This window comes from Triturus cristatus, chromosome 3_2 (assembly GCF_964204655.1).
Source record: "Triturus cristatus chromosome 3_2, aTriCri1.1, whole genome shotgun sequence".
NCBI lineage: Eukaryota > Metazoa > Chordata > Amphibia > Caudata > Salamandridae > Triturus > Triturus cristatus.
In genome coordinates this window covers 1,028,059,626-1,028,078,274 of record NC_140584.1, presented here as the reverse complement: position 1 = coordinate 1,028,078,274, position 18,649 = coordinate 1,028,059,626, and the positions used below count along the sequence as shown (strand labels likewise).

At 49.2% G+C, this 18,649-nt stretch overlaps 1 protein-coding gene across 1 annotated transcript in view; it reads left to right on the top strand.

The window, feature by feature from the left end:
• BAZ1B (bromodomain adjacent to zinc finger domain 1B) overlaps positions 1-17,532 on the top strand; it is a 314,567-nt gene extending 297,035 nt beyond the window's left edge. The window contains exons 18-19 of the mRNA XM_085649665.1: positions 2,551-2,654; positions 15,407-17,532. Of these exons, the coding sequence (XP_085505791.1) occupies positions 2,551-2,654; positions 15,407-15,779 (477 nt within the window). The 3' untranslated portion in view covers positions 15,780-17,532. The remainder of the gene's footprint in view (positions 1-2,550; positions 2,655-15,406) is intronic.
• The last annotated feature ends 1,117 nt before the right edge of the window (positions 17,533-18,649 follow it).

Here is an 18,649-nt window from a genome sequence, read left to right as displayed (position 1 = left end):
GCATGGGCGCAACAGTTCTGGTACACGGAACTCTTGCTTCTCTCCCAGGATCGCCCGATTCGCTTGCCACTGATTCCATCTCTGTTGTCGCGAGATCAGGGGCAGGTGCTCCAATCCGGATCCGGAGTCACTTCACTTGTCAGCGTGGCTCCTGAACACAGAGAATTCCGCCATCTGAATCTCTCCAAGGAGTGCAGGGATGTTTTATCTCAGGCGCGGGCACCAAGCACTAATAAGACCTACAGGGCAAAATGGAAGAGATTTTGTCTGTGGTGCCAGAGGAATAAACTCCATCCTTACAAATCCCGGCCACATCAGGTTTTGCCTTACATCCTGTCTCTGGCTAAATCAGGTCTGGCGCACTCTTCGATTAAGGTACATCTGGCTGCCATATCCCGCTTTCGACGGAAGACATCGGGGCCATCTCTATGGTCCGCAAGGATTGTTAAGCAGTTTCTTAAGGGGTTATTTCGGATGTTTCCTCCGGTCCGACCACCCCCTCCTATCTGGCAGCTTAACCTAGTACTGGCTCAACTGATGAAAGCGCCCTTTGAGCCTATTCACAAGGCGAACTTGAAGTTCCTATCGTGGAAACTAGCCCTTCTCTTGGCAATAACCTCGGCTAGGAGGGTTAGTGAACTCCAGGCTCTCTCTATAGTGGAGCCTTTTCTGCAGTTCAAACGGGATGTGATGATTTTGAGAACCAACCCAAAATTCATCCCAAAGGTGCCTTCGGAGTTTCATTTGAATGAACCCTTAATTTTGAACTCCTTTTTTCCGCGTCCTTCCACACAAGCGGAACGAACATTGCATTCTTTGGATGTCCAAAGATGTCTGAAATTCTATCTCGAGCGCACACGCTCTTTCAGAAAGTCTACTCAGCTATTTATTGCCTACAGTGCACCACGGAAGGGGTTGTCGCTCGCCAAGAGTGGCATTTCCAGCTGGATCTCCAGTGCAATACAATATTGTCATCAGGCTGCGGGCAAACCTTTGGATAAAAGGGCCCGGGCTCATTCTACGAGAGCGATGGCGTCTTCAGTGGCTCTCTTTGCTGGAGTGGCGATCAAGGACATTTGCAGGGCAGCAACGTGGAGCAGTGTACACACCTTCACGAAGCACTACTGCCTGGAATCGGTGGGACGAGCTGACGCTGCTGTTGGTCAAGCAGTCCTCCGGAATCTTTTTCAATGAGATGTGAGCTTTCCCTACAATCCCTCCATCCTGGTAAGCACATTTGGTTTCAGTAATGGTTGTTTTATCATGTACACTGAGATGATTTTGTAAGCCCAAGTGTTTTCCGAAATGTGCTTGTCGTGATTTACTGCTTGCTATTCTGATACAAAGCATGAGAATCTATGAAAGTTCCAATACTGGGGTAAGAAAACAAGTTACTTACCTGTAACTTTGGTTCCCCAGTATTGGTAACTTTCATAGATTCTCATGCGCCCACCCACCTCCCCTGGGAAAGCTCTGCCGGTTTACTGAGGTAGTGGCTGTTGGCACAACGGCTACGAAAATCTGAGGCTCTGAGCTCTCTCAGGAAGGTTCCAGAGGGTGAGGCTGTGCTGATTGGTCCTGGCAAAAGTTTGGGCTCTTTTACACAAAGAGGGTGATATACTACAAAATGAGATGAGGCCTAGGCCTATTTTTCTCTTTTGTTTCTATGGTTATACATATATGTATATATATATATTTTTGTTACCAAGGCTCCCATTCCGACGACGGGGAATGATACAAAGCATGAGAATCTATGAAAGTTACCAATACTGGGGAACCAAAGTTACAGGTAAGTAACTTGTTTTCTTCAGTCCCGGCACATGTGGATATTCTTGGGGTGAGAGATCTGTGGTTCACATATTTATATGGAGCAGTGTTACCTAAGGGAACTGGTTTATTCGTGCCATTTTAGGTGATGGTCCAGAAATGAGTGTAGACTTACAGTAGCAGAGGTAATCTCCACCTAGCCTTTAAAATCTTGGCTGTACAAGTCGCAAGACGACCCTGAGGAAGACATCAGCTACTTGATAATGAGAGTATGTATGGTGGGCTCAAAGTACTGGGAGGGGGGATGTTGGGGCATGGAGACTTTATTAAGAACAGATAGCGATTGATTGAATGTTCCAACATTAGCCGTTAGTAAAAATATTTCGGAAATTTCAAGAATTCATACAGCTCAGCTGGAGGGCCCAGTCTTGTATATAACATGTAGCCAGTGATCTGAGACACTCAAACCTCCTTGGAAAAAATTTCAGCTGAGTACTTTGTAATCTAGTCCCTTTTCTCTAATGTAGTCCCTTTCTGCATACCAAGACCACCACTATCCCCAGTTTGGATGTGCCTTACTCTCAGTTGTAGGAGATGATTGTGTAGGGTGCACATGAGACCTATGACTGCAAAATTGTTAGATCAGGGATATGCTGTTCATTCTTGTCTACACATGTTAAGTGAGATTTATTTTGTAGTCCGGGTTGAAGATATTTAAGAGTTCTATAATTGAGAACATTCTTGCTCACTGTAGTCTTGTTGTTCGTTCTTTTTTGTGTTCAGGTCCATCAGAATAAGCATGGTACAAAGCGTCGGAACCTTGAGCTGCAAAAGTGTGAAGACATCCTCAACAAACTGATAAAATATCGATTCAGCTGGCCCTTCAGGTATGCATTGGGTTTTTTTCTGCTATTGAGATTTGCATCAATATTTATTGTGTAATGGGGAAACCTCAATCACCATAGGCAGAAATTATTAAATATTCTACTTTTTTTTTTTTTTTTTTTGTTCTTTTGACTTGACTTTTTCATATATAAAAAAATATTGAAAATCTCAGTGCAAGCAGGTAATATCTTTTAAACACTTCAGTATGGATGGCTCCATGCTGTCATCGGCACCAGCCCTTGTGTGCTGAGACAGCTCCAGGCCGTCCTTGCTCCTGAGTCAGGACATCTCTCTGGAGCTCTCCCAGCAACCAAAGCTGGGTTCCCCACACCCCACCTTGACGATAGGCATGCTAACACCATTATACAGAAAGTGAAAGTAAAATCAGCCTACAAGGCATCAGGGATTTTTTTTTCTAAATGTAAAAAAAGTTCATCCACCTCCGCTCCTTTTCTGGAAAGTTTCAGGATGATATGCGAAGCGGGGGGCAAGGAAAAAAGGGAGGTCCAAGAACGCAAAATTCCCATGCACTTTCCATTGACCTCAGATTGATTTATTTTAAGAGTTTTCTATAGCGCTAGCTAGACCTGAAGGTATCTGAGCGCTTTACAACATTGTCGCACGTAGGGTAAACATTAACACTTGTAGGATATGGTATCAAATTGGTATGTACATCGACACATGTTTCTTAATGTACTGCTGTTGTAGATAGCACAATGAGTCTTGACGGGATGAGACCAGGAGGGGGGGGGGGGGGGGGGAGGAGGGGGAGGAGGGAGGGTGAGAGGAGGTGGTCATGAGGCTAGTGAAGTAGATGTCACAGGTGACTGTGCTACTGTGGGTAAGCTTCAGTGGTTTGGCTAAGGCTATCCATTTACAAGAGATCGGTTGATGACGTCTTTGAGCTGTCTTTTGAATTCTAGGTTAGAGGGGTTGGTTCTGATATGGACTGGTATGGGTGCATTTCCTGTGAAGGATCGAGATGCGTTTTTTTGTTTGTAGGTTTTCGGAAGGATGAGTAGTGTGTTGGTACTCCTTAGGCTTCTTGTCTGACCGGCTTTCTGGAGTTTGGAGGCCAGGTAGGCGGGTTTCCCTGTGTGTAGCGCTTTGTAAGTAAGGCAGGCAGTTCTGAAGTTGGCACGCATTTTGATTGGGAGCCCTTTTAGCTCTGAGTGCAGGAGAAATGTGTTCATATTCCTTAATTCCAGTGACCATTCTGGCATCAGTGTGGGCTTAATGTGCTGACAAGTTTGATATCAAACTTGTCAGTCTTCAGTGTATCCATCATGGTGCTGTGGAGTTTATAAGGACAACCTCCCTGCACCATATACTCTTAATGGCATCACTGCACTTACAGTGCCCAGGAATGGCCCTGGGTACTGTCGGGGCACAGGGCTCATGCACCTGTGTTCTTACCACTGGCATAGGGCACCCAGCTAGAGTGGTGGCTGATGTATGCCAGGGCAGTGGGTTTGTGGGCATGGCACACAGGGATGTGTGGCATGTCGACTATTTAGTTCTGCACCAGGGCACTCAGCCTGCAAAGGCTGTGTGTGTCAGGGTACAGGGCCCCTAAGGGTGGCACAATAAGTGCTGCAGCCCTTAGGGGCCTTCTATGGTCACAATTCCCTGGGTACCTAGGGTACCATTTACCAGGGGCTGACATGTGGCCAGAGATGCCAATTGGGTTTAGGCTTTAGTACAGTTTAGATTAAACAATTGAACTGCTGATACTGCACTACGTCTTCAAACTCTGTATAATTTAGGAGGACACATTTTGTAAATTGAACAAAAAGTGTCAGACTTTTATTTTGCTTGAATGAATCAATATTTAATGTTTTTAGAATTTTGTTTTTATATATAGACCTTCCTATTGCCGAAGCAAGATTGTTTTAGAAAAAGAATCACAAAACACAAAATACTTTGCAATATTTACACCACAACAATTGTTCGCTCACTACTAACAAACCGTTCATACATCCATGCATTCTAATCCACTCATACTCACACAAGCTTGTTGATCAGCAATCAACACAAGGGGAAAAACGTATTTTCGAGGCATATGAGCTGCAGATTGTACACTTAGCATAGATCGCCATCTGGTGTTGGGCCCGGATGTTTGCAGTTTGTTTTTGTTCTTTGGATAGTCTTTGGAAGTCACGAGTTCGGTGACTCCTCCTTCGGTCCGTACTGCGCATGGGCTTCGGCTCCATCCTCAGATTGTTTTTTTCCGCCATCGGGCTCGGATGTGATACTTCGTGCTCCGGCTTCGAACTTCTACGGTTCCAGCCTCGACGGAAAATCCTCGTTTTCTTCGAGTTTCTTCATCATCATCTTCATCTCTCGAAGCGGCACTTTTCTCCATCCCGTACATCGGCACCGGCCTTCGGGCCCTCCTCGACTCCAGTCCCGGCCGATGGAAAGGACTCCGTTCAAAAAGTGCCCAAAATGTGGGTCTAAATTTCCCCACACCGACCTCCATCAGGTGTGTAACCTTTGCCTCTCTCCAGAACACGAGGCCAGAGACTGCCCCGCCTGTAAGTCTTTTCGATCAACGAAGACAATCCGGGATCGAAGAGCTCGACGCACCATGGCGCACTCATCGTCCGCAGCTCCACCGGACATCTTCGGAGACGGCGCCGAAGCTTCGGGGCAACTACACACCGAGCAGGAGGACGACGTCGTCAGCGCTTCCGAGGCCGACGACTCCGACGTGGAGGACATCACACCGGCGCAGCGGGTCGTGAGTACTGTACCCCCTCCCACCCCCGCGCCCAAAACCAAAGAGACTCAGGTTACACACTCGCCTGCAGGCCTGGGTAAAACCAAGCACAAAGCTTCTATCACCCCACCTTCGGGCCCGGTGTCGAAGCCTCCAAAGTCTCACGGCAGCTCGGGCTCGAGCCAGCCGACGCCTGGTGCTGAAAAACAGCATCCGGCACCGAAGAAAGTAATACCCAGCTCGACCCCGAAGCCACCGGTGCCGAAGCCTGGACTCTCGGTGCCGACCAAACACAAATCCGTCGGCTCCGGCGCCGAAAAAACCGAAGGCCCCAAAAAAGCATGGCGCACAGAAACCATCGAAGCCCTCGGTTCCGAAATCATCGGCACCAGCGGACGATTCGGCGCCACTGGCTCTGTTTACACCAGACCCTTTGCAAAAGACTCTATCTAAAGATCCAAAGACTGGGCTATTAACTTTAATTATCAAGAAAAGACGCCTTGACACTCCGGCTCCTCCTCCACCACCCAAACGGAAGGACTCTGCTACTTCTCCCCTCAGAGTGCCCTCCCCACTACCTCCTCCCCTGCCTCCTCCACCCCCCTCCCCCTCCCAGGTCTCCGCCACCTTTACCTCATTACTCTCCGACCCCGTCCCCAGATCCGGACGACGGGGACCCGGATTATGACCCGGCTGACGCCCCAATGGACCCCACTCCACCGGGGACCCCAGACCCATGGGAAGACTACCACAACCCTGACATACCTGATATGCCTCAGGACGACCTATACCCATCCAGGCCGTCCCCTCCAGAGGACTCCTTCGGGTTTCATCATTTAGTGCAGAAAGCAGCACACTACCATGGGGTGGACATGCACAGCGAACCAGTGGAAGACGACTTCCTACTGGACACATTTGACATCCAGGACAAATCCACGTCTATTTTGCCCATGCTTAAGAGTGTCACCAAGCATGCTGCAGAGATGTTCAAAGACCCTGTCAGGGCCAGGGTACTGAACCCTAGAATAGAGAAAAAGTACAAGGCGGAACCCACAGACCCTGCATACATTAAGGGCCCTGCTCCCTTAGATTCCCTAGTTGTCTCCACAGCTAGAAAGCGGGCTAACTCCCAGTCCTCAGGAGAAGCCCCACCGCCAGACAAGGAATCGAAACTTCTAGACGCGTCTGGCAAACGCACCGCCTCCCAAGCTGCAAACATGTGGCGCATTGCAAATACACAAGCGCTACTTGCGCGCTAGACAGAGCACACTACGACGAACTTGAGGCTCTTATGCAACACCTTCCCGAAAAACACAAGCGCAGGGCTCATGAACTGATACAGGAGGGTAAACTAATTACAAACACCTCCATTAAGTGTGCCCTCGATGCAGCCGACACTGCTTCTAGAGCCATAAATACCAGTGTCCTGCTTCGTCGCCATGCCTGGCTCAGGATCTCAGGGTTCAAGCCTGAAGTCCACGCGTCCATACTCAATCACTCTTTTGACCAACAAACTCTCTTTGGGCCAAAGGTAGACGAAGCGTTGGAAAAGATGAAAAAGGACACAGACACAGCAAAGTCTATGGGGGCACTCCAAACACAAGCCTCTAAACGCTCCTTTCGACGCTCATCCTTTCGTGGCAGAGGCTTCTCCACCGATAGCGCCTCTACCTCCTACAAGTCCCCTCCTCAAAATACCTTTTCAAAGGGCAACCAAAGGGGTGGTTACAGAGGCAATAACAATAAGGGCAGGGGCAAAACTAACACCACCCGTTCTGCTACCCCACCCGCACAATGACTTCCTTCCGCTCCCCCCAGACCATCCCACTCCGGTCGGGGGCAGGCTACAAAACTTTATCCACGCATGGGAGTCCATAACATCGGACAAATGGGTGACCCAAATCATTCGGTCAGGGTACTGTCTCGAGTTAACATCCACCCCACCCAATATCCCACCAAGGCACCGTCCAATGTCTCAAGAACATTCCACACTGCTCAAACAGGAGGTATTCCCCCTCCTTCAAAAACACGCTATAGAGCAGGTTCCCGTCAATCAGCAAAATCTAGGGGTCTACTCCCTATATTTCTTAATACCAAAAAAAGACGGGACCCTCAGGCCCATTCTGGACCTCCAGCCTCTAAATGCCTACATACATTCAGACCATTTCCACATGGTCACCCTACAACAAGTCCTCCCGCTCCTCTGTCAGGGAGACTTTCTCACTACCTTGGATCTGAAAGACGCATACTTTCACATTCCAATACACCCCTCTCACAGGAAGTACCTCAGGTTCGTGGTGGACGGGCAGCATTACCAATTCACGGTTCTCCCCTTCGGGGTTACCACCGCACCACGTGTGTTTACCAAATGCCTAGCGGTAGTAGCAGCACACCTCAGACGTCAACATATTCACGTCTTCCCTTACTTAGACGACTGGCTGATAAAAGCCACGTCCTACCACCAATGTGTGCAACATACAAACAGCACCATCCAACTGCTCCACCAGCTAGGCTTCACGGTGAACTACCAAAAGTCCCACCTCATACCATCTCACACAAAGCAATATCTCGGGGCCACTATAGACACCTCCAAGGGTATTGCCTATCCAAACTCAGCCAGAATCACAAGCATTCAAGCCTTGCGCAAAACATTCCTTCCTCAACACTCTCTTCCAGCAAGAGTGTTTATGAAGCTCATAGGAATGATGGCGTCTTGCATTTTCATAGTGCCCCATGCAAGACTCCACATGCGTCCACTTCAAGAGTGCCTAGCACAACAGTGGAACCAGGCCCAGGGTCAGCTGACGGATCTGGTGTTGGTGGACGGCCGCACACATCACTCTCTGCAGTGGTGGAACACCACAAACCTTTCCAAAGGGGCGGCCGTTCCTGGACCCGGTTCCTCAGGTGATTCTAACAGCGGACGCATCGCTCTCCGGCTGGGGAGCGCACCTCCTACACCTCACAATGCAAGGTCTATGGACGCCACAGCAAAAATCGCTCCACATCAACCATCTGGAGCTCTTGGCGATCTTTCTAGCCCTAAAATCCTTCCAAAAACAGATTTCGGGCAAAGCAGTCCTCATTCGCACAGACAACATGACTGCAATGTATTGTATCCAAAAACAGGGGGGGACACACTCTCCCCAGCTCTCCCGCTTAGCCCAGAGCATATGGAGATGGGCAATTCCCCAAAACATCTTGCTCCTGGCACAGCACGTTCCAGGCGTACAAAACACCATAGCAGATCTGCTCAGCAGACAAACGCAACAACCTACACGAATGGGAACTGCATCCACAAGTTCTTCACCCATTCTTCCAACAGTGGGGGCATCCTCAGATAGACCTCTTCGCCACCCACGAAAACAAAAAATGCCCAAGCTTCGCCGCCAGATACCCACACCCATTGTCCAAGGGCAATGCGATATGGATGAACTGGTCAGGCAGATTTGCATACGCCTTTCCACCTCTCCCACTAATTCCATTAGTGGTAAGGAAGCTACAACACTCCCTCACACTCATTCTAGTAGCTCCAACGTGGGCCAGGCAGCCGTGGTACACCACACTACTACAACTATCAGTGGTACCACATCAAAAACTGCACCTATCCCCATGCCTCCTAACCCAGAACCATGGAGAAATCAGGGACCCAGCTCAGCCTAACCTTGCGATCTGGCTCCTGAAATCTTAGAATTTGGATACCTTAACCTTCCCCCTGATTGCATGAACATAATCATGGAAGCCAGACGTCCTACCACTAGAGCATGCTATGCCGCAAAGTGGAAAAGATTTGTAATTTACTGCCGTAACAATACAATCAACCCTTTAGATGCATCCATACAGCACATCATATGCTATCTGCTCCATCTTCACAGGTGTAACCTGACATATTCATCCATACGCCTACACCTAGCAGCGATTGCTGCTTATCTACAAAACAGACAGCATTTATCACTGTTCAGAGTGCCCGCTATTAAAGCCTTTATGGAAGGCCTTAAACGAGTAATTCCTCCTAGGGCACCACCTTCCCCCGTATGTAATCTAAATTTAGTTCTTACACGGCTAATGGGTCCGCCTTTCGAACCAATGCATAAATGTGAGCTACAGTTTCTCACCTGGAAAACAGCTTTTCTCGTAGCTATCACTTCCCTTAGAAGGGTTGGTGAAATACAAGCGTTCACTATACAGGAACCCTTCCTACAAATACATCACAGCAAGGTCATACTTCGCACAAATCCGAAGTTTCTGCCCAAGGTCATTTCCCCCTTCCATCTCAATCAATCGGTGGAATTACCTGTCTTCTTTTCGCAACCTCAATCTGTTGCAGAAAGGGCCTTACACACACTCGATGTTAAAAGGGCTTTGCTGTACTACATACAAAGAACGCAACCCTTCAGGAAGACTAAACAATTGTTCGTTTCCTTCTCTCCACCACATAAAGGCAACCCCATCTCTAAATCAGGGATAGCTAGGTGGATTGTAAAGTGCATACAAATTTGCTATCAAAAGGCAAAAAGAACATTATCTGTTCCGCCTAAAGCCCACTCTACAAGAAAGTTAGGGGCTTCTATGGCTTTTCTAGGGAACATACCCTTAGATGACATCTGCAAAGCAGCCACATGGTCAACACCGCACACCTTCACAAAACATTACTGTGTAGATGTGCATTCCAAGCAGCAAGCTAGGGTGGGCCAGGCTGTACTAAAGACACTTTTTCAAACCACTGAAACTGATACCGGTGGTCGTCGCTAAGGTTGGGTACTGCTATATAATCTATGCTAAGTGTACAATCTGCAGCTCATATGCCTCGAACGGAATATGCTACTTACCAGTATGCATCTGTTCTTGGCATGTAGAGCTGCAGAGTTGTACACGCCCACCCGCCTCCCCGGCTACCTGTATCCGTTCCAGTACATCTTATTTAGATACAACACACATGGGTTTCTCACTGTTATTACTACGCTCCATCATTTCCCTGTTGGCGAAAAACAATCTGAGGATGGAGCCGAAGCCCATGCGCAGTACGGACCGAAGGAGGAGTCACCGAACTCGTGACTTCCAAAGACTGTCCAAAGAACAAAAACAAACTGCAAACATCCGGGCCCAACACCAGATGGCGATCTATGCTAAGTGTACAACTCTGCAGCTCTACATGCCAAGAACAGATGCATACTGGTAAGTAGCATATTCCTTTTGTCTCCTGTTGCCCCCCCCCCTGTGCTGCTGTCCTCTGCGCCCACCCACCCCGCTCCCTGCCGCCGGGAGTGTGGACACGCCCCCTTCCTCCCCGCTCCCGCCTCCCAGCTGCTCCTCCCTCCCTGCACTTCGCCATAAATGGCGACCGTGCGCACGCGCAGCGTTGACGCGCAGCGGGCGCGCCGATTGAGCGCCGAAGGTGCGCCCGTCCGCGGCCGGACCGCGCCTAGCGCCAGGACCCCTGGCCCCCGCAGACCCCAACCCACCGCAGACCCCAACCCACCCGCCGGACGTACGACACCGCCACCCTCAACGCACTCAACGCCGGCCGATTCCTGGGATGCTTCCAAGCCACCCCGAAACACACCCACGGACCATTCTGCTGCAACGCCTGCAAGTTCACCTGCATCCGAACCAGCACTACTCCAGCACCAACCAAGACGAGCAACAGCAGCAGCCACCTGAAATGTATCCTGCTCAACACCCGCTCCATCCACAGACACGCCATCGAGCTCTGGAACCTGCTCGACACAACCTCACCAGACGTCGCCTTCCTCACGGAAACCTGGATGAACGCCTCTTCAGCGCCCGACATCGCCACCGCCATCCCAGACGGCTAAAAGATCATCCGGAGGGACCGCGTCAACCAGACTGGAGGAGGCATCGCCATCGTCCACAGGAACACCATCCGCATCACGACCAACACCGATGACACCCGAGCACCCGCCGAGCACCTGCACTTCCAGGTCCACATCAACCCCAAGACCACCCTCAGAGGCACCCTCATCTACAGACCCCCGGGACCACGCACACAATTCAGCGAAGACATCGCCGATTTATCAGCCCGCACGCCCTCCCCTCCGCTGACTACATCCTCCTCGGGGACCTCAACTTCCACCTGGAGAACAACGACCGCAACACCACCACCCTGCTGGACAACCTCGCAAACCTGGGACTCAAGCAGCTGGTCACCACCCCCACCCACTACGCCGGACACACACTCGACCCCGTCTTCTCATCTAGCAAGGACGTCGCCTTCAGCCACGCCACCGGACTCCACTGGACGGACCACAGCTGCGTCCACTTCAGCTTCAGAAGGACCACGGTCCACCACCACCAGCAACAGGCCGCACACAGAAGCTGGAACAAGATCACAGCCGAGCAGCTCGCGACCTCCCTGAGCATGAACCCTCCCACCAGCGCAACGAACCCAAGCCAGGCGGCCATCAACCTCGCGAAGTGGATCAGCAACTGCGCAGACGACCTCGCCCCTCTGAAGACCCCGCCTAGCAGACCCGCTAGCAAGAAAGCCCCATGGTTCACCAACGAACTCAAGAGCTCCAAGAAGAACTGCCGAGCCCTCGAGAGAACATGGCGCAGAGACCCAACACCGGACAACATGACTGCCCTCAAGCTCGCCACCCGAAAACACCACCAACTCATCCACACCACCAAAAAAACCGCATTCAAGGAACGACTGGACAACAACGCACACAACAGCAAGGAACTCTTCACCATCGTCAAAGAGCTCTCCAACCCCAACGCCGGAAACAACGACATCACCCCTTCGCAAGACCTCTGCAACTCCCTCGCCTCCTACTTCCACAACAAGATCGCTGATATACACAACAGCTTCAGCACTCAACAGATGCACGCCACGACCGAAACACCGCCCCCCACCACCACCCTCCGTGCCTGGACCCCGATCAGCACCGAAGACACTGTCTGCACGATGAACTCCATCCACTCCGGATCCCCTACCGACCCCTGCCCTCACCACGTCTTCAACAAGGCCGACGCTGTCATCGCACCCCACCTGCGGGACATCATCAACTCCTCCTTCGACACCGCCACCTTCCCAGAGAGCTGGAAGCACGCCAAACTCACAGCTCTACTAAAGAAGCCATCAGCCGACCACTCCGACCTCAAGAACTACCGCCCCATCTCTCTGCTCCCGTTTCCTGCAAAGGTCATCGAGAAGACCGTCAACAAACAGCTGGCCACCTTCCTCGAGACCAACGGATCCCTCGACCTCTCGCAGTCTGGCTTCCGGGCCAACCACAGCACCGAGACCGCCCTGATCGCAGCCACCGATGACATCCGAGCACTGCTTGACAACGGTGAAACAGCAGCCCTCATCCTCCTAGACCACTCCGCGGCCTTCAACACTGTCTGCCACCGTACACTAGTGCAGCGTCTCAGTAACGTCGGAATACAGGAGAAGGCACTGGAGTGGATCACCTCCTTCCTCGCAGGAAGGACACAGAGTACGCCTCCCCCCCGTTCAGATCTGAAGCCACCGAAGTCATCTGCGGTGTTCCTCAAGGCTCCTCGCTCAGTCCTACCCTCTTCAACATCTACATGAGCCCTCTCGCAGACATCGCACGCCAGCACAACCTCAACATCATCTCCTACGCCGACGACACCCAGCTGATCCTCTCCCTCACCAACGACCCCGCCACCGCCAGAGCCAACCTTCACGAAGGGATGAAAGAGGTAGCCGAATGGATGAGGAACAGCCGCCTGAAACTGAACTCGGACAAGACGGAAGTCCTCATCCTGGGATCCTCACCCACCGCCTGGGACGACTCGTGGTGGCCCCCTGCCCTAGGCAGCGCACCCAAACCAACAGACCACGCACGCAATCTGGGCTTCATCCTGGACTCCTCCCTCTCCATGACCAGACAAGTCAACGCCGTCTCCTCATCGTGCTTCAACATCCTGCGCATGCTACGTAAGATCTTCCGGTGGATCCCCACCGAGACCAGGAAGACGGTCACCCAGGCCCTCGTCACCAGCCGTCTGGACTACGGCAACGCCCTCTACGCCGGAACCACCGCCAAACTCCAGAAGAGACTCCAGCGGATCCAGAACGCCTCAGCACGACTCATCCTGGACATCCCCCGTCGCGGCCACATCTCCGGACACCTGAGAGACCTGCACTGGCTCCCGGTCAACAAGAGGATCACCTTCCGACTCGTCACCCACGCACACAAAGCCCTACACAACCAAGGCCCAGGATACCTCAACAGCCGCCTCAACTTCTACGCACCCAATCGCCAGCTTCGATCGTCCGGCCACGCCCTTGCCGCCGTCCCCCGCATCCGAAGAGCCACCACGGGGGGACGGTCCTTCTCCTACCTCGCCGCCAAGACATGGAACTCCCTCCCGACCCACCTCCGCCTGACCCAGGACCATCTCGCCTTCAGGAAGCAGCTCAATACCTGGCTGTTCGAGCAGTAGCGGACCCCCCCCCCCCTCCCCCAGTGCCTTGAGACCCTCTGGGTGAGTAGTGCGCTATATAAATGCTTGATTGATTTAATCCAGTAGTAGATAGCACATAAAGGATAATGTAACTGGCCATACTTTGCTGTTGAAAGGTGGTGGATAGGAGGCTAGCGGGTAAAATGAGAGCATGGATAGATCCCAAGTCCTCTCAAGGAAAACTCAGAACATTTGGCATTAATGTGTACTGAGGCACATCATCCTCAATGCTTGTCTTCAGAATTTCAATGCGGACAAGCTATGCAGACACTTTCTACAAATGGATGCTAAGACTGTTATTTTTCAACCGCTTTAAATTCTAAGGTACCCCCATCCTTTAGAAGTGCTTCAACAGCAAGCACAACTAGATGAAAATTATTCAGATATGCCAAAGTTTTAGAGTATCCAGATCTTACTAAGTTGTCAAATGAACTGGCTTCCAACTGCTACTACGCTGCATTATTAGGTTGCATAGCTACCAGAAATCTTGTTAGGTTTCAGCCTTTTAGGAGGAGAAATGTATCTGGCCTCGTTGCCTGTGTCTTTCTTAGACTTTTTTTTTGGTTTCCAGTAGACACATGCATAGTTCAGTTTCGAATTTAATTTCAGGTCTCTGAGATGTATGTGACCGTGTTTTATTTGTTGTTATTTTGATAGCTGGTCAGACGCTTTACTGAACATTCTGGGTCTTATGTAGGGTTAGTTGCTATAGCATGTGATTGAAAGGCTTAGTGACTTGGAGATACTGGCCTGAATGATTTTCTGGGAAAGGTTTTCATCCTAATTTATCTAAGTTGAGTTGGAACCAAAGCTGCTTCCGTCTTCAGCTTCACATCTCCCACCTCCTGTTGTATGCAACACTTCTATATGGAAAATATTTAAATCCCGTTAGCACTCATGGAGGTTAGTGGTGTAAACCAATTGTAGAATATCTGTATGCAACTGGGTATGCTCCTTGAAACTGCTAATTCATCATTTCTAGATGAGCTGCATCTCCCTTTATACAGACATTGTGTTGGACGGGCAGGCCACCAACAAGATACTCTTTAGTCCAGCCTAATAAGGAATTTGTTTAGCTACGCCTTTTGTCTGATCTTCAATTAGGCTGTTTTGTTAGAGGCAGGAGTACTAGAAACCCATTATCTACCAGAAGTGCCTCTTCTTGGCCCATAAGTGCCTTCAGCCTGTATCGATGTAGCATAGTACTTGACACTCCATGCTAGCTAGAGCAATGTCCAGTGGACATGGAAGAGGCTGGGCAATGAAAGTGTAACATTTGTACACGTTCACTGTGGTAATTTGTATTTATCTAGCCAAAATGAGGTGGTGCCCTGTACTAAAATGTTTTGTGGGTAATGAATAGTTTGTATGTTTCAAAGGTGTTAATTAGCAGTGATCATAACCTTTTGTGGGCTACTTGAACATGTTCTTGGTCTAAGCATTAAACATTTGTGGTTGAGAGTATGCTTTGTGGTATGCTTGGTGAAAACCGGTCATATGGTTCAATTTAGTATCACATTTGGCTAAATAGCATGTTGAAGTGTCATTTGTTCTTGCTTGTTTTTGCTGTAGGGAGCCAGTCAGCCTAGAAGATGCTGAAGATTACATGGAGATTATCAGTAACCCCATGGACTTCCAGACCATGCTGAGCAAATGCACATGCAGCAAATATCACACTGTACAGGAGTTCCTGGCGGACATAAAGCTTGTGTTCAACAATGCTGAGCTTTACAACGAGGACGGGACCCCGGTGATGAGCTGCCTGGAAAAAACTGAAGATTGTCTGGTGACCATGCTGCAGAAGCACCTTCCTAACCACCCATATCAGCGGAGAAAACGTAGGAAGCTACCTCCTAAACGGCAGGCCCACACATCTGATGAAGATGTACAGGACAGTGACCAGGAGACAGTAAAACATTCCAGGGGACGGAAAAAAAAGAAATGAAACTAGAAATTGGAGTTGGGGGGAGCTTGGGGAGAAGTGTGGAGATAAGATTGGACATTGTTGTGGAAAGACTGCTAGAAAGCATGAAGGGATGAGGTGTGAAATAAGACATCTGCAGTGTTGATAAATATATTTTTAACCTATTTGTGTGGATCCTGTATTGTTCCCTTACACAGAATTACAAAGGACTTTGTACTGGGAATCCTTGTTTATGGATCCTGTTTTCCATCCCCTTTCACCTATCCACCCCCAGCTTCAGAAAACTATCTTTGAAATTACCATCCAGCACTTAGACTTATTCTTGGAAGTGTACGGTATTGCAATATGTGGTAATTGACCAAAAGGGAGGAATGTTTTGCATTCACTTTTCTCCATAGGTCTGAACAGCTTTGCTAAGTGAGATGCTTTTAGCACTCTTCTCAGTTCCCACTTACCGTGTCAACTATGGGAAACCACTGCAAAACCTTGGCATTCCTAGAATCTGAATTGAAATGAGACATCAGCGGGACAATCTAGATGAGCCTAATACTGCCTCTAATATTTGTAATACACTCAGCCGCCGCCTCAAAACAAGTTTTCAGATGTATGAAAATAATTCTTGTGGTAATGTTGCGCTGGGAGGACTGGGTGGTTATAGAGGTCAGGAAGGGACTGTTTGTTGCCCATTAAAAGATAGCATGATTGTCCTTTCTCTATGCACCCACTAATCCCCACTGCCCCCTGCAGGCTAGTAAACAAGACACCACATGTTTGGGGGAATGGGAATCATGCTAGGGTGAAACTGAAAGTGTCTGGTTAAGTATGGCCACAATAATGTAAGACACCAAAAGCTGCTTGAATTTGGGTTCCTGTATGAAGGGACTATTGGTGTGCTCCTTTATGTAAAATACTGTTTATACAAAACTCAGTAATTTTGACTTTGACTAATATAGTTTTTGCTATTGCTTTATTTTATTCCGTTCTCTCAACTTAGTATCTGATCTGCTGTTTGTAACCAGTGACAGCGTGCCCCACTGTGGCCATTAGTTCATGGATTTGATCTATTTCTTTAGTGGAAAAACCTCTGAAATCACTTGCCTAATGCATTAGGCTCGAAGTGTCCTGTCAAAATCTGTAGCAGTGAGGAGATCTGGTGTTAATGCAGTGTCCCACCTTTACCTAGTTCTGGGTGTGACATTGTATAGAATTGGGAAAGTACAGGCTTTTTGATGGCAGGGTATTACTGACTAGGTACCCTTTATGGACTCTGCTCATATCTGTCCTGGTGTTTTGTTCCTGCCATTCTGGGGTTTCCATAGCCTTTGAACACCAGTCTAAGTGTCACTTTTACACATCTTGATATACATGAATAAATCTCTTGTACTCAAAGTTTGCTAGGTAAACTTTATATGTATATATAAAAAGCCGTTTCAGCCCCAGAGGGATGGGGAGGGCCAAAACAGTACATTTCAAATTATTGCTGCAACTGGATTCAATTTTAAGTTGGGTTTGATCTAGACCAGCAAACTCTTGAAGCACTGAGATTCTCACTCTGCCCTATCATCTCTGGATTATCCTCTTATACATTTGCTTGCAGACAGTGGTTTCACACTGACATTTCTAAACCAGCCCTCCTATTTGGACATTTTGTCTTGTTAATAAAACATTTTGTGTAGTTTCTATACAGTGTCAATTTAATGACTTGTACATTTTTTTTTATGTGGGGTGGGAATGATAAGCAGAGTTATAATAAATGGGGATTTTAAACAGGCAATGAAGTAGCGTATTCTATTGTTGTCTTTTGTTTTGTATCCAGAAGGAGCTTGGTTTATATCTGGCTCAGTCTCTTACCACTGGTTGCACAGGAGAGGCAATCTGCCCATTAGCACTTGACTCTTCACTATTACCTGCCAATCAAGTTTTCTGGATGAGGTGTCTAAACCCTTCTGTCTACATTAGGGCAGTAAAGGCACTGTTCTATACTGAGGGCATTTGCTTGTTTCGGTTTCATTCCCTCTGGCAGCACTGAAACATGTCTTTCTAAACGATTTTGCTTTACGGAATCGTTATCCTATTACTTTTGGAATGTTCCAGCGAAATACTAGAATAGCTGAAACATTTTAATGAAATATATAATTTGGTAGTAATGCGGGAAGTTGTGCCCTTATCCTCACAAGGGCAGAAGGCTTTGCAGCACGCTCAATATACACACAAAGCGGTACAAAAGGGGGTGGTGATGGACGGAGCATCAGAACCAATCAAACACTCACACCCAGTCAACAGATCTGGGTTTGATCCATCACCGTTCTTTAGCCCACTCTGCCACCCCAGTTCAGACATGGCCATATGCAAATCAGTCTGATCCTGTGCCTCATGGGAACAGTCCAGCCCGAACTGCCAAGCCATGCCTTCCCTGGACCGGAAACAAGCTTCCTAGGACCGGTTTCTGGCATTTCAGCCGCCTTCAGCCAGGCTTGCTTGAATCCAGTGGCAAAATGAGCAAGGGACTCACGTCTGAGCATACCCTGCCAACTTATGGCGAACAAAGCGGTACAAAAGGGGGTGGTGATGGACGGAGCATCAGAACCAATCAAACACTCACACCCAGTCAACAGATCTGGGTTTGATCCATCACCGTTCTTTAGCCCACTCTGCCACCCCAGTTCAGACATGGCCATGACCGCTCAGGCCCCTACTGACACCAGCCCATGCTAAACCCCTGTTCTAGAGGCCTGGTTTTTGCCACCTGCTCTAGTGCCTAAACTCCAGTGAAGGCCACTCGCAATCTGACCCAGAAACCAGTTTCCTGTCCAGAGCAGTGGTTAGCCTGTGCCAGGCCAATGTCTTAAGAGATTACCAAGGGTCAGTGTTGGTTGAACCCCAGCCTCTCC